The sequence below is a fragment of the Monopterus albus genome, unplaced genomic scaffold (assembly GCF_001952655.1).
Source record: "Monopterus albus unplaced genomic scaffold, M_albus_1.0 scaffold70.1, whole genome shotgun sequence".
NCBI lineage: Eukaryota > Metazoa > Chordata > Actinopteri > Synbranchiformes > Synbranchidae > Monopterus > Monopterus albus.
Genome location: NW_018127950.1, coordinates 1976476 through 1989590, shown reverse-complemented (window position 1 = coordinate 1989590; position 13115 = coordinate 1976476). Strand labels below are relative to the sequence as shown.

General features: G+C 41.9%; 1 protein-coding gene across 1 annotated transcript in view; it reads left to right on the top strand.

The window, feature by feature from the left end:
- Nucleotides 1-13115, top strand: part of svilc (supervillin c) — a 22585-nt gene that overhangs the window by 4589 nt on the left and 4881 nt on the right. Inside the window, exons 5-24 of the mRNA XM_020605449.1 lie at nt 430-470; nt 560-594; nt 2475-2536; nt 3509-3654; nt 4113-4341; nt 4949-5445; nt 5651-5762; nt 7524-7571; nt 8406-8480; nt 8564-8666; nt 8757-8840; nt 8929-8961; nt 9067-9265; nt 9848-10014; nt 10091-10213; nt 10306-10442; nt 11323-11470; nt 11719-11864; nt 12003-12178; nt 13027-13115. Coding sequence (XP_020461105.1) covers nt 430-470; nt 560-594; nt 2475-2536; nt 3509-3654; nt 4113-4341; nt 4949-5445; nt 5651-5762; nt 7524-7571; nt 8406-8480; nt 8564-8666; nt 8757-8840; nt 8929-8961; nt 9067-9265; nt 9848-10014; nt 10091-10213; nt 10306-10442; nt 11323-11470; nt 11719-11864; nt 12003-12178; nt 13027-13115 — 2650 coding nt within the window. The remainder of the gene's footprint in view (nt 1-429; nt 471-559; nt 595-2474; nt 2537-3508; nt 3655-4112; nt 4342-4948; nt 5446-5650; nt 5763-7523; nt 7572-8405; nt 8481-8563; nt 8667-8756; nt 8841-8928; nt 8962-9066; nt 9266-9847; nt 10015-10090; nt 10214-10305; nt 10443-11322; nt 11471-11718; nt 11865-12002; nt 12179-13026) is intronic.

Below are 13115 nucleotides of genomic sequence, written 5' to 3'. Positions count from 1 at the left end.
GGGGGGGCTCGTGAAATAAGGTTGTTAGGTTTTTTTTTTTTTTTTTTTTTTTTTTTTTTTTTTTTTTGTTGTTGTTTTTTTCCTCATTTCCTCAAAGTTGTTTCTGTTTGCAGGGTTCTGTTGACATTTTTAAAAGACTGCATGAGTGTCTTTAAAATCCACTGACTTAATGATTGAGGACAATCAGCAAAATTGCTGAGGACTGATGCCGCATAATGATCATGTTGTAAAAAACGCTATTCTTGATTTTTGCTTTTTTACACATGACTTGCAAATTACTGTTGGGGTGCTTGATATTTGGTCCTTTAATAAAAATACACTTGAACTTTGAGGTGTGGCAGGTGCCGCACCTTTTACCTGTGGTTTGCATGTGTTCTTTCCTCATGGCATCTGCAGTGTTGACTTACTGAACATGCAAATATGATGCAGTATCTTGATTGCTGGAACTGCATGCTGAAGCACAAAGACATGTACTGAGCCTGAAGCAGGAGTTGAAGATTAGAGCTATATCGTTCCCTGTTCATATTTCTCCTGGTGACTATCTTTTTCTCTTTTCTAGGCTTTTGGGTGCAGAGGAAGAGGAGAACTGTAAAGGTAAAGCTATCTTCTTACTGGTGGTGATCATAAATTTTCTTGTGTTAAGAGACGATCTGTTGTGCTAGTACACGCACCCTGTAACCAGTTGCATGCCATTTCTCACTAGCACAGTTGCATAAACTCATGAAATGGCTCATGAATTTCATCAGGTTATACTGTTTATTCTCAGTGATGACAGATTTACATGTCATAAAACTCAGTGAGCAGCAGAGCAATGCTATGCCAGTCCTGCTTGCAATCCCACCATAAAAAGTTTACAAGAAAATCTTTACTAAGACTGACAGAGAGAATTTATACCATGTATCTTCTGCCACTTGACGTTAACTCACCAAATGCAACAAAGGATGATCGTTTTAAGATGTGTCATGAAACATCTAGTTAAATGTCCTGTAAAAACTGTCCATGCTTCCTGCATTTTATCCAGTAAGCTGAGTTGTTTTTCCTTATCCCTAGCTGGTAGTTTAGCACCTCCGGATCAAAGGGATCAGTGTGTGTTTCTGTGTGCCAGGTGCAAGATGGCTCTTAGCCAGGGGCGTTTCTAGATATCAAGCTCTACTGTTAGTCAAATCACACTTTTCTTTCTTTTTTTCCCCCTTGAATGTTTACTGCATAAATGAAATGTGCTACATGAGCTTTCCTTGCTTAGCCCAGTATTCCACTGTCATACTAATCCTTGCTTAGCCCAGTATTCCACTGTCCTACTAATGCTACTACAACTACTACAGGTAAAGGTAAAATGTGGAGATATTAAGCTTTTAACATGCATTAAGAACATTCCCAACATGATGACAACATGTCATGTATTATTCATTCTTACACTGATATATAGCGTTGATGTACAGAGCTCTAAATTACTTCACATTCAACATTTTGCACCCGTTTACGTACTAGCCAACTAAACTAACGTGACCTTGTTTACCAGCTACAGCCAGGTCTTACCTCTCACCCTCATATCTCCAAACCTGTTCTCTGTCTTGACCTCCTCTAAAGAATTTTTTTATGTCTGTCTACAGGAGAGTCAGTAGTGGCTGAGTCAAAATAAGATTATTGGTATTATTCAAAAACCCAATTTAGTCCCCATCACATGCCTCAGTCCGTTCCTTTTTTTTGTTTTGCATGGATTGCTGCAGTGCTACAGGGTGCGTATGTGCACACAGTGGTTTACAAACCCTAACCACCGCTGCTTAGAACAATAAATCAAATCTTTTCCCATTATTATTAATCCACTTCCAAATGTAGGAGCTCATTAAAACTTGAACATGTGCTTTTGCAGGGGCAGAGCAGATCAATACTGGGGCACGTGCGCCAGTAAAAGGAGACTAGTGACGCCTGATTTTACTTTCTTAGTCTGCAGCCCTGCTTTCATAGCAAGGCATGATTAGCCTCAAGAGCCCACAATGATCACTATGTAAGAACAGTACCAAAAAAAAAAAATCCCTTTCAGAGATGATGTGGTTTTGTGTAACCAAGTGGGAAGCTTATCAAATTTAGCCCCTGGTGCAAAATGTAGATTGACTGGAGACATGAAATCTACATTTAAAAATGAATGTATAGTAGAAGTGATAATTTTCTTGAATGGAAAGTACCAGCACAATAATGCAGAAGTACTCTTATTACACATACGTGTCTTGCATTTAAAGTACAATTACCTCCTAACTGTACTGAAGTCTAGTTTGAGTAAATCTACTTGCAGTACTTTTTAATATTGGGAATTGTCACCTGAAGCTGCACTTCTCTGGGAATTGCTGTTTAGTTTTATCACTGCTGCTGACTGTCAGATAATGCCTGAGGCATAACCACTAAATGTTCGCTTATTTTCAGAGCTTAATGATCTAATTTTTATTATATATAAAATATATATTTTTTTCTCCTCACAGCTGATGTGAAAATGGATGACCGAGCTAAAATGAGTGTGGCAGCCAAGATGTCTTTGTTTAAGGTAAGTCTGTGTTGGTCTCGGTGCTCAAACAAGACTGTTACTGTTCATAACCTGTGTGTTTTTTTTATTATATTATAAATGTTGTGTACAATCCTAGCACCTGCTGGCAGATATTAGTCAGTGTGGAGATCATGTCTATTCCTTGCTTTTCCATGTAATGTTATGGAGATGTGCATTTATTTACTGTCAGAGATGGTTGATTAATGGTTCCAGATGTCTGATGTGGTGATATCTCATTCTGGGTTAATACCCTAATGAGAAATGTAATGAAAGTGAACTTCATCTGTCGTTGATGGGCACGTCGGCTGCTCACTTGCAGTCGGAGATGCGTGGTGAGCTGGTGCTGAGTGCGCAGAACACAACCTGGTCATGCTGAATGATCAAACAGGTGCTGCTCTTGGCTGCACAGTTTAGTTTGATGCTACAGTGTGACCATCTGTACGTAATTTAAAAAAAAACAAACAAACAAAAAAAAAGGTAATTGGATGAATAAATATCCAAAACAGGCCTGGAGCCTTTAGTGTCCCTGAGCTTTGGTTTCTATATGGTGGAGGCAACACAGTTAACAGTTCTATTCCAACATTTTAGCTTGGGCACAGTTGTAGTCATGAAGCGTTGAGTGAAATTATGCCCACCACTGTACTGCCAGTAACCACCACAGCAGCTGTTATTATTAGTCTGCTGCCCTGTGGAGGCAGGTGGAGAGGTAACTGACACCAGCAGAGCTCTGGTTACGCTGCGACCTCTTGGGCTGGTATTTTATCCATGTAGCCAACATGCTTGAATTTATAGCTAGCTGCTTTATTCACAGGCTATCTGACCCACTTCTGTCTCAACAAGTAGAACAGGAGACATCAGGGGAGGGGGTTTCCACTGTTATTTTTGTGGTTTGTTTTATTTAGCAGACGGGTGCTATTGGTTGAATAGATGCGTTGATGATGACGGTAACTACTTTCTCCCCCTCACCTGTAGGAACTAGAGAAGTCTGCAGCCCCTGGGGCCTCGTCCTTCCTGATGCCTCGTTCAGGCAGCATTCGTCATGAACGCAGGTTGCGACGTAGCAACGACCCTCGCTTTCTGACTCAGCCAGTCACCAGTGAGGAAATGGTTTCAGTCAGGTGGGCTGTGTGGACAATGTTGAGGCCTCCCACTGTTTGGTATTCACTTCACTGTTAGGACTACACATACGTATAGTAGCGTATTATTAGTTTACTCCCCAAGCTTAGCTTTTATCACATTTTTCTGTCTTCACTGGCAGTTAATACACTTTTCATGCTTGAGTTGTGCAAAATAGACTTCACTGTGTTCACTGTAATGAAGCAGCATGACTTGCAGTTTTAACAGTGTGATTCAGTGACATCCAAAACAATTAAAAACAAAACAATGGAGCTTTATGGCACAGAGGAGTAAAACCTATAAGGTTTTAATTAATTCCCAATGCTTGTTACTAGGATCAGTTCATTGGTTGGCTATGCTCGTTTTGTAGGATTTATTGTTGAGCATTAAATTGTAGTATCACCAGCTTTATCCGGAGTTATAAGCCTGTTTTATATCATGTGTTTGTTCTCGCCTTCAGCACCCTCAAACCAGTGCCACCAGTGGAGCCCCAGTCTGTGCAGGCTGAGCCAGTGGAAGATGCTGACGAGAGCTGCAAGCTCAGCATGAGTGAGAAGCTGGCCCTCTTCAACAGTCTCTCTGTTCCGCAGAGGCAGGGTGGAGGCCATGCTGATGGGCCCCCAGAGCGGCGACGGCAGAAGGGGGCTCGGTACCGCACACAGCCCATCACTGTGGAAGAGGTTGGCCTGGTGAGTAAGAAGAACCAAACGGAACAATCAAGTCTTTCAATCAAATGTATATTTACGGTGCTCGTTTCACACAGTAAAAGAACATGGAAGAAAGTGCTTTTATAGCCGGCCCTCCTAATTTCTTTTCAGCCACTAGAGGGTCTAATGGCTCAGCTCAACTTGACTCTACTCGCCTTATCTGTGTTTCCCATTAGTCAAGTACTGGGGATGGTACCTGGTACTATTTTTGGCATTACCTCCATTGAGGTTCTAAGAGAGCTTAGGCGATACCGAATGGTGACGTATGAACACTGCAGACAAATTTGTAATTGGCATTACTTGGATAGATTTACCACATATTCAAAAACTAGGTGGTTATTTTCTCCTCTGGAAAAAAATATCAAAACTTAAGACAGAATAAGCCCAGTGATGCCTGGTTGCATCAAAGTGTACAAAATTCAGCTTCCAGTCTGAACTTGGTGTTGGCTGACTAGCAAGTAAATTAGTCAATTATGACCTTGTGCATAAAGTTAATACTTAATTTATAATTAGTTGACATGTTTCTAAATTGTGCTTTTCTGTGCCCAAAGTATATTTTAACTGCTTATCTAAATTTCACTCTGTTCAGCTCCAAAAAGGTCCCATACAGCTTCCTGCCTTGGCTGTCAATCTTACACCCAGTGAGGTGCGTCCATCCCAGCCGAGACCACACAGCGGGCCTGGACAGTACAGTATCACCCAGCAGGGTCTACAGTGCCACAAATCTGAGTCAAGTTTGACGGGAATTCTGAAGAAAAGCCGTTCTGGATGCTCAGAGTGGAGCGGGATGGAAGGCAGTCAGATGGATGAACTGAACAGCAGAGATGTAGCTACGCATGGGAGGATGGAGGAAACAGAGAGGCAGGAAATTTCTTCAGCTCCATGGAGAGAGAGACATGAGGCTTCAGGTGTGGAGGGAGGTTCGCTGCGTGCTGCTCCCTGGAGGCAGAGAGATCGAAACAGGCGGGGAACCATCGCCTGTACGCCAGTAAGAGCCGTGTCAGAGCCTGACGCTCATCAGGAGGAGAAGCCCTGTCAGAGCGAGCCACAGGAGCTGGTAGTCTGGGACAGCACTGGCAGGGTCCAGTAAGTAACTGATAAAAACTAGCTAGCTGGTGCTACATCTATATAGGATGTCCTTGATTTGGTTCTTGTGTGAATATGCTTTAATAATTGTAGGGGAGCCCTGAATACAAAAATGATCAAATTTACATGTGACTATAATATAGATTTTACCCATTAACAGTTTTTATTATGAAAACTACATTGAATTCTCTGATCTGTCCAAAAGGCAACAGGGTGAGCAGGAGAGGGCAAAGACAATGACTCAAGAAACATCAGCCACAGGACAAGTTCAGGTCAGCACCGACCTACAGGACACATCTGACACCAGCGCTAGTAAGGTAAGAAAATAAAGGCTTGTCACATAGAAAGTTTTTAAAATTGCTATGTGAAATGAAAATCTCAATTGACCCAGTAGCAGCTGCAGAATCAGAAACTCTGTAAAGGGAAGGCAAACTCTGCAGTCTGTAAAGGGAAGCCAGTGCTTTTCAGACTGTCAGCACAGAAGGATAGTTGAGTGGGTTTACAGTAGAATCGTTACAGGAAGGAGCATCGTCTTTAACAGGTCGTGTAGTCTCAAAGTCGGCCTTGGCAGAGGCAACCTCTGGCAACGTCATAGTTGTCTTAATTATGAGTTTCATGTCAACTTCCAGGTTGTAATTATGACCGCAAAACCTTCTGAAAGCTCAAATATATGGTCTGTATCTGACTTAATTATGTGGAAGTGTTAAAAAGAAAGTAAAATACAGGTGCCTCACATCAGCCGCTGTTAAATGTAAATTCATCTAAATTTAATGGATGTTGTGATATTTTTGGTGTATAGTGTTTTAATCCTCACATGATTATAATCCATAACTATTTTAATGACCTGAACACTCCCATGCTGTTAACATGGAAGTGTTTCAAACCTTTGGTTTATAGTGCAACAGAGGGGGCAGTTAGCTGTGGCAAATGGACTAAAACCTTATGTTTCTTTTGGAGAACCAATCATGTCTAAAGCTAAGATGTCAGCCTACTGAACATTTTATGTTGTGCAGGAGTTACATTATCTTTCTTCAGTTGTGAAGAAGTTAAAATCAAGATGAGGTTTTTGCATGTGCTCAACATTCACGTAGTTTGTTTTACTGCTTTCAGTTTTTCTTCTTTTGGGTTTTTAGTCTACCTACTTTGTTAGGAATGTTTATGTAAGAACAATACGGGACAGTTGACGTTATGAGACCACTCAGAACAAACGGCAGAAATGCTGGTTGTAAAAATAAAAGGAGAAGGGACAGTTTGAGGCTTATTTCACACAATATATCCCAATGGTAGCCACAAGCAGAAGTCTTCTAGCCTCGATGACTGTACATATATCAAATACAGACTGTTGTCATGTCATAAAGTTGGTCACATTTTGCTGTATAGTCTCTGTTTGCCTAAAGATTGAATGAGTAATTTAAAATGGTGACTCTTCAACCTAGGATGCAGCAACGTACAGGGGGGAAAAAATGACACTTTCTGTGCCACCCTAAAGTAAACTCGGCCAACTGGAAATGACTCTTGCTGCTACAGTGGCTTAATCGCCCTCTTTGTATCAGTAACATGAGATCACATCACTGTCGGTCTTAAAGTTCACTGAACAGCAGCATAAAATTCAAAAGTTGCATCTTCAGGTTACTGGGTTCACTTTTCGTCCCAGCTGTTAAATCCAGAATGAGAAAGGGCTGTTGGTTAGATTAGGGTGTTTGTCATTCCAGTGAAACCAGATATAGTATCTCTTAGCAACAGCGCTCTGGATTTGTTATGTGCTAAATGTCTTGATCACGCTGGGGAATATATTCAGGCTGTCTAGTGTTTATGCACCGAGTTGGTTTTGGCTGACTCGGTGTGCTGTGGAATGCAAACAGACAGATTATGCTGGTACTTAAACATTGACCCTTTTATGACCTTATGGTCTCACCTGCACAAGTGCAAACGGTATGTGTGTGTACATGTATGAGTGTACTGATTTTCATCTTTTCCTGTTCTGTTAATTTGTTTTTAGTTTTATAAATGTAGTAACCTTTTATTTTAGGTGTTTTATGATCTGACCTCCTGTTTTCCCCCCTCACTGTCCTCTGTAGGAAGAGATGGGAAACTGTCATGCTGAGAGTGTCAGCCCTCAGTGCTGGGTAAGTCTTTAAATAATGCTTTGAAATGCATACATCCATCTACATCTCCTTCATGAAGAATAAGATTTTTGTTCTAATTTTAAACGAGCCTCAGCCCCACTCTCCTCCCATTCCTTTTCTCTCCCAGGAACCCGTCTTTGCCTCTGTTTATTCTAGCAGTACACCCCAATATATCATGTGTTTCAATCAGGTAATAGTGTGAGCCCCAGTGCATGGCAGATAAAATTGTTCATTTTTGGTTTGCAGTGAAAGTGTTTTGTCATCGCACAGGCTCAGGTGGACTCGTGCTGAGTCGGCTCTATAGAGTGTTTGTTTGTTTCCTGTTTGATAACGATGCTTGTTTTGAAGGGATGCATTGTAGCTCTCATCCTGGTTTCCATGTTTCTTTTTTTTTAGTGCTCTACACCTGTGGGTTTTCTGTCATTCCCTTTGGACATTTAAAAAAAAACCCACAGTTCAAGTTTGATTTTTAACAACCTGCTACAGCATAAAAAGAGCCAAGTTCAGCTTTAGTATTATTTGTAACCCAAAGTGCATGTTTTACATACAAGTTGTCTCCTGCTATATTAACAGTGAACTTGAGCAAGATCACTAAGGGGTGTGAGGTTTCCCTGCAATTCTGTTTATAACGTATACTGACCAACATTTCTGTAACACTTCCAGCCAGAAGATTGTCAAGTGTTAAGATGCTTGCTTTTTTTTTGTGTTCTTGAGATTGTGTACAAAGTAACGGCAAACACATTGATCTAATAATATGAACAGTCACCTGTCCTATACTGAAAAATCCACCTGTAACTGTATTATCCATATATTCTGTTTTTACTTCACCTGCAGACCAATCTGGCTTTTGAGGCGCAAGAAGTCTCCTCCCCCACAAAGAATCAGACTCGGCCTCAGTGGAGACTGAAGGTGATGCAGGCCTGCATTTTAACTTTGAATCTTTTGATATTTTTGAGCAAGAGCTCATGTTAACAGGTGTATTGGATGTATAGGATAAAGGAGCTGAAGATGAACCACTTCAGAAGGACAAAGCAGAGGAAATGAATGCACAGCAGGAAAGAAAGGAGCAGGGAGTCGGACGTATGGCCAAGAGAAGTGAGTTTACATGCTCTGACTTCTAGTCTTGTCCTCCTGGGTTTGTGTTGGCCTCTCTGACCCTTGCCCACTATGTTTCCCACCTGTTAGGTCTTAGATCCCCAGAATCAGACAGACATGACACCTCTCAGAACAAGAGACACTCTGCTGAAGTTCCAACATGCCCATATGAAGGTAGAACAGAATTGGTCTAAATATAAAAAAAAAAAACTAAGACTATATGCTTGTTTGTTTCTCTCTGAACTGTTTATTTGCTTAACAGAAATCTCCATGCAGCCTGTGCTACAGTTTGAAGGTAATATTGAAACATGAACAGCCCAGAGTCCTTAATGTAAAGGATCACTGATAGACGTTGTTGAAGTGTCAAGCATTTTTAAAAGTTTACATTTATTCCTGGCAGCTCCACGGAACTCTCCACACTCAGAGCCTCCACCAGAGGTGAAGGAGGAGATGGCTGTTGATGAATCAAACGCATTTGATGAAGGTTTCTACAACGATCGGTCACCTCCTGCCGCATGTGCCCTCCCACCTTCTGGAGATGATGTTGCCACAGAGAGTGAGCAGGACCTGGATGTACTGTGCCAGACCAACACGCCCATGTGAGTCTGATTTTTACCATGGACTTAAATGTTTTATTATTAAGGGTAACTTCCTGAAGTTCTCCATTCATTATTAATAATCATTTATGAAACTGAATTGGTAAATTTGAAAGGTTATTTCACTTTGTATGACTGATGTGCTACAGACTCCTATTATAAAATATCATCTTTGTTACAAAGTGTGTCTGTGCTGTAATGCTGCCATCTGCTGGTGACTCCTACTGTGAATGGGTTAGGAAGTCATCATGAGAATGAGAACTAGTCTCAATTTTTTTTTTCCTTGGGTATATAAATTCGCTAAAAAACTGTTTCAGATATTTTGTTATTCAAACATTTCTCTTATTCTGTAGATTAGAGCATGGCTAGTATAGCTAACCCTTCAACAACAGGCTGCCCAGTAAAACCCGTGTGGCCTAATTGCCCCCTCTGTTGCACTATAAACCAAAGGTTTGCTCTGATCATCTTCACAATAGCCCTTTTTTACCTGACTACTGTATATTGTTAGCAATGAATCACAATAACAAGTGCATCCTCATTGAGGTGAGAAACTAGTAACTCTGTACTGTCACATGCGTGGTACAGACTGACCTCAGCAGTAGCACAGCACAGGCGGTCGGTGCGCCCATCCCGTCGGACTCAGGGCTCCAGAAACCCTCTGAGGGCTCTCGCAGCCAGAGAAGACGTCAGGCAGGACTACATGGCAGAGAGAGTCAACACAGCTGCTGAGGAGAGGATCCAGGCAGTGAACAGTGAGTGTCTCTCTCTCTTTTTATTTCCCTTCTTTTTTTGTTCTATCTCTTATTTTGTGTTCATTCCTCTTTACAGAGTCTAAAAACTCCTCGGTGGCACAATCACATCCTGCCAGATCAGAAGACTTCATCTCCTCCTCAGATCCTGTATCTATGTCTTGTCCTCCCTTAAGCAGCCTGATGCTCATTCACATCAAAGGTCAGGAAAGACTTGGCTTGTGCATGTACTGTACATGTGTGCCAGCTTGAGGATCTTTTTGTGTTTAGAGTAACTACTGCCTGTGGTGACAGGTAGGCGGCATGTCCAAGTGCGTCTGGTGGAGCCCTCTGCAAGGTCGCTGAACAGTGGAGACTGCTTCCTGCTGGTGACTCAGGAGCATTGCATCCTGTGGAGTGGAGAGTTTGCCAATGAGCAAGAGAAAGCCAAGGTACTGACAAGAACAGTAACATTGCATCATGTTCTTACTTTTAATCATGACACTACATTGTCTTGATATCTCTAGTCAGTTTTCTTGATCAAAATTATATAAATACTATGAAGCAAATGTATTTGGTAACAGCTGCTCTCAAAATGAGCTACTATATGATAAACATGGGCTTGGGTCACAAACCCTTTCTCCTCAGGTGCGATCAGAATGCATTTTTAGCAACACTGCTTCAGGAATTCAGTCATTTCCCCTTTACCATACGTCTGTCTTAGGCTGCATTCCCAAAAAAAAAAAACAGCCCCTCCCCATTCATTTGTATGAGGATGAGGATTGTGTTCACTGCAGCCAGCTTCAACACCACACGGCTCCGGTAAAATTATGCAGCAAAAAAGCTGGTTCAACATTCACCGGACGGTGACCTCATCTGGCAAAGGTGCTGCATTGACCAGTCATGTACATTGGACGTGGATGTCCAAGGGACAAAGACTCTTGTTTGCCTTGTTAGCATGAGCATAAACTACTGTTCACTGTCAAATTTGGACCATAGTTCATGCACCATAATGACACACCATGCATTTTGTTAGTAGTGGATATTAAATGGCTTTTGTTTTTTTTAAATCTGTCAGTGCTGGCACACTGGTGGCAGAATTGGCTACATTAGCAACATGGCTAACTAAAACACAATGTAAACGTCAATGAAGCCACTCGTGTCGACTCATCACAACATGGCAAAGTTGTACATGCCTATAACACTTCCCCTTTAACCCCTCACCCCCCTGACCAATGTAGCCCCTTGCATTAAAATACAGCAGGAAGCTGTTTTAATCAGATCAGTCTGAATACCCAATTAGAATGTGATTAAAAGAGGTTTATTTTTCAGGCCTCTGAGCTGGCATCGTTCATCCAGAGCCAGAGGGATCTCGGCTGTCAGGCCTCTGAAGTTGTTCACCTGGAGGAAGGGTTGAGCTCTGACGGTAACCTGGCTGCGGACTTCTGGAAACTTCTTGGGGGAAGGACACAATACAGAGGTTGCACATAAATCTCTCCCAAAAAGTAGAATATATTTTTTAATGACAGTTTTATTATTTGATAAAAAAACTTGTATGACCAGAAGCAGAGTGTATATCCATTTGTGTATTTACAGTTTTGTCAGTTTTTAGCCGTTTTCACCCATTATGCTTTGCAGTGGGTGCAACTTGGCCATGTCAATGCAGAGTAACCACTGAAAATTTGTCTGGGTCTGTACTTGAGGCATTCTGTCCATTCCTCCCAACAGGAGCTGCTCCACCAGATGAGGATGAGCTCTATGAGCGCGGTGTGGTGGAGTCAAACTGTGTGTACAGGCTGGTGGAGAATAGACTTGTGCCCCATGAACTAGCATGGGCCTCCATCCCCACTGTCTCTCTGCTTGACCCCACTGAGGTCTGAAGCCTCTTCAGTAGTCTCTTGTTGCTCAATCACTTTGGTTGTTGACTTTGTGATATTTTTCTTTTAGATTTCATGCTGTTTCTCAAATATATGGTTGTGTTGCATTGTAGACCTGTTTTCTTGTGTGTCCAGGTCCTGGTGTTTGATTTTGGCAGTGAGGTGTACCTGTGGCATGGGCAGGATGTTTCCTTTAGCAGGAGAAATGTTGCTCTCCAGCTGACTCACCAGGTGTGGGTTGGAGCTTACGACTACAGCAACTGTCAAGTCAACCCACTGGATCCCACACAGTGTAACCCAGACATACCACTGTAAGTGTACGCTGCAGGCAATGAAATGAGTAAAGCTTTTAGTCTGTACTTCACAATGAAAAATGATACCAGAGACCACATAGAACAGCTCTAAGTATTCACCACGTGTATTATCATTGCTGTGCACACACTAAAAACAAAGCATTGGATGTAATTCTACAGTATACACAGCAAAATCATGCATGCACCATTAAGTGTAGTGTGTGTGTACATGCACACAAGTCTCCTGTATATCCTTTGTGCAAACTGTAAAACTGAAGCAAAAGGATTGCAGTTCCACACTGTGCATGGAAAAACCCCAGCATACAGCACTGTGTCCACACGGCATGCTGCAGCTGCTGAATGACAGTTGTTAAACATTTGAACAAGTGGATAAAAACCACAGGAGTAACTCGGCAACACACTGCAACCAGAAAATGTCACTGAAAGCCAACATTAAAGGCTACTCAATTCCTACAGTCTAAAACCATGGGGATTAGTCTGCATGAAGAGAAGAGACTGTTATGGTGGCAAAGTTTTCAACCAGAATTTGGAATCTATTCAGTCACAACAATGTTATTTACTGTGCAGTTTATGGTGATCATCTTTTAAATTTGCATAGTTTAAGGCATTAAGGGTTGGCTTCAGTCTGGGGGAAAATGTATATAATCAATGTCATTGCCTCTGATTAAGGCTTCAGCTTCTAAAGTGTATTTTTACAGCATGTCCTTACACTCCTTGGGTCTCCAGTAAAGCTGGAGTCTAAACAGTGGTTTTTGATTTTATAAAGGGGGGGGGGAAAAAACCCTCAAAGGAGTGTGTTAATTGTTTGAGGACATTTCCCCTCTCATTTTGGCTTCTGTCCTCAGGAGGGGAGAGGGCCGCCCCAGCTGGGCGTTGTTCGGCGTCCTCTCTGAGCACAACGAGACGGCTCTGTTCAGAGAGAAGTTTCTGGATT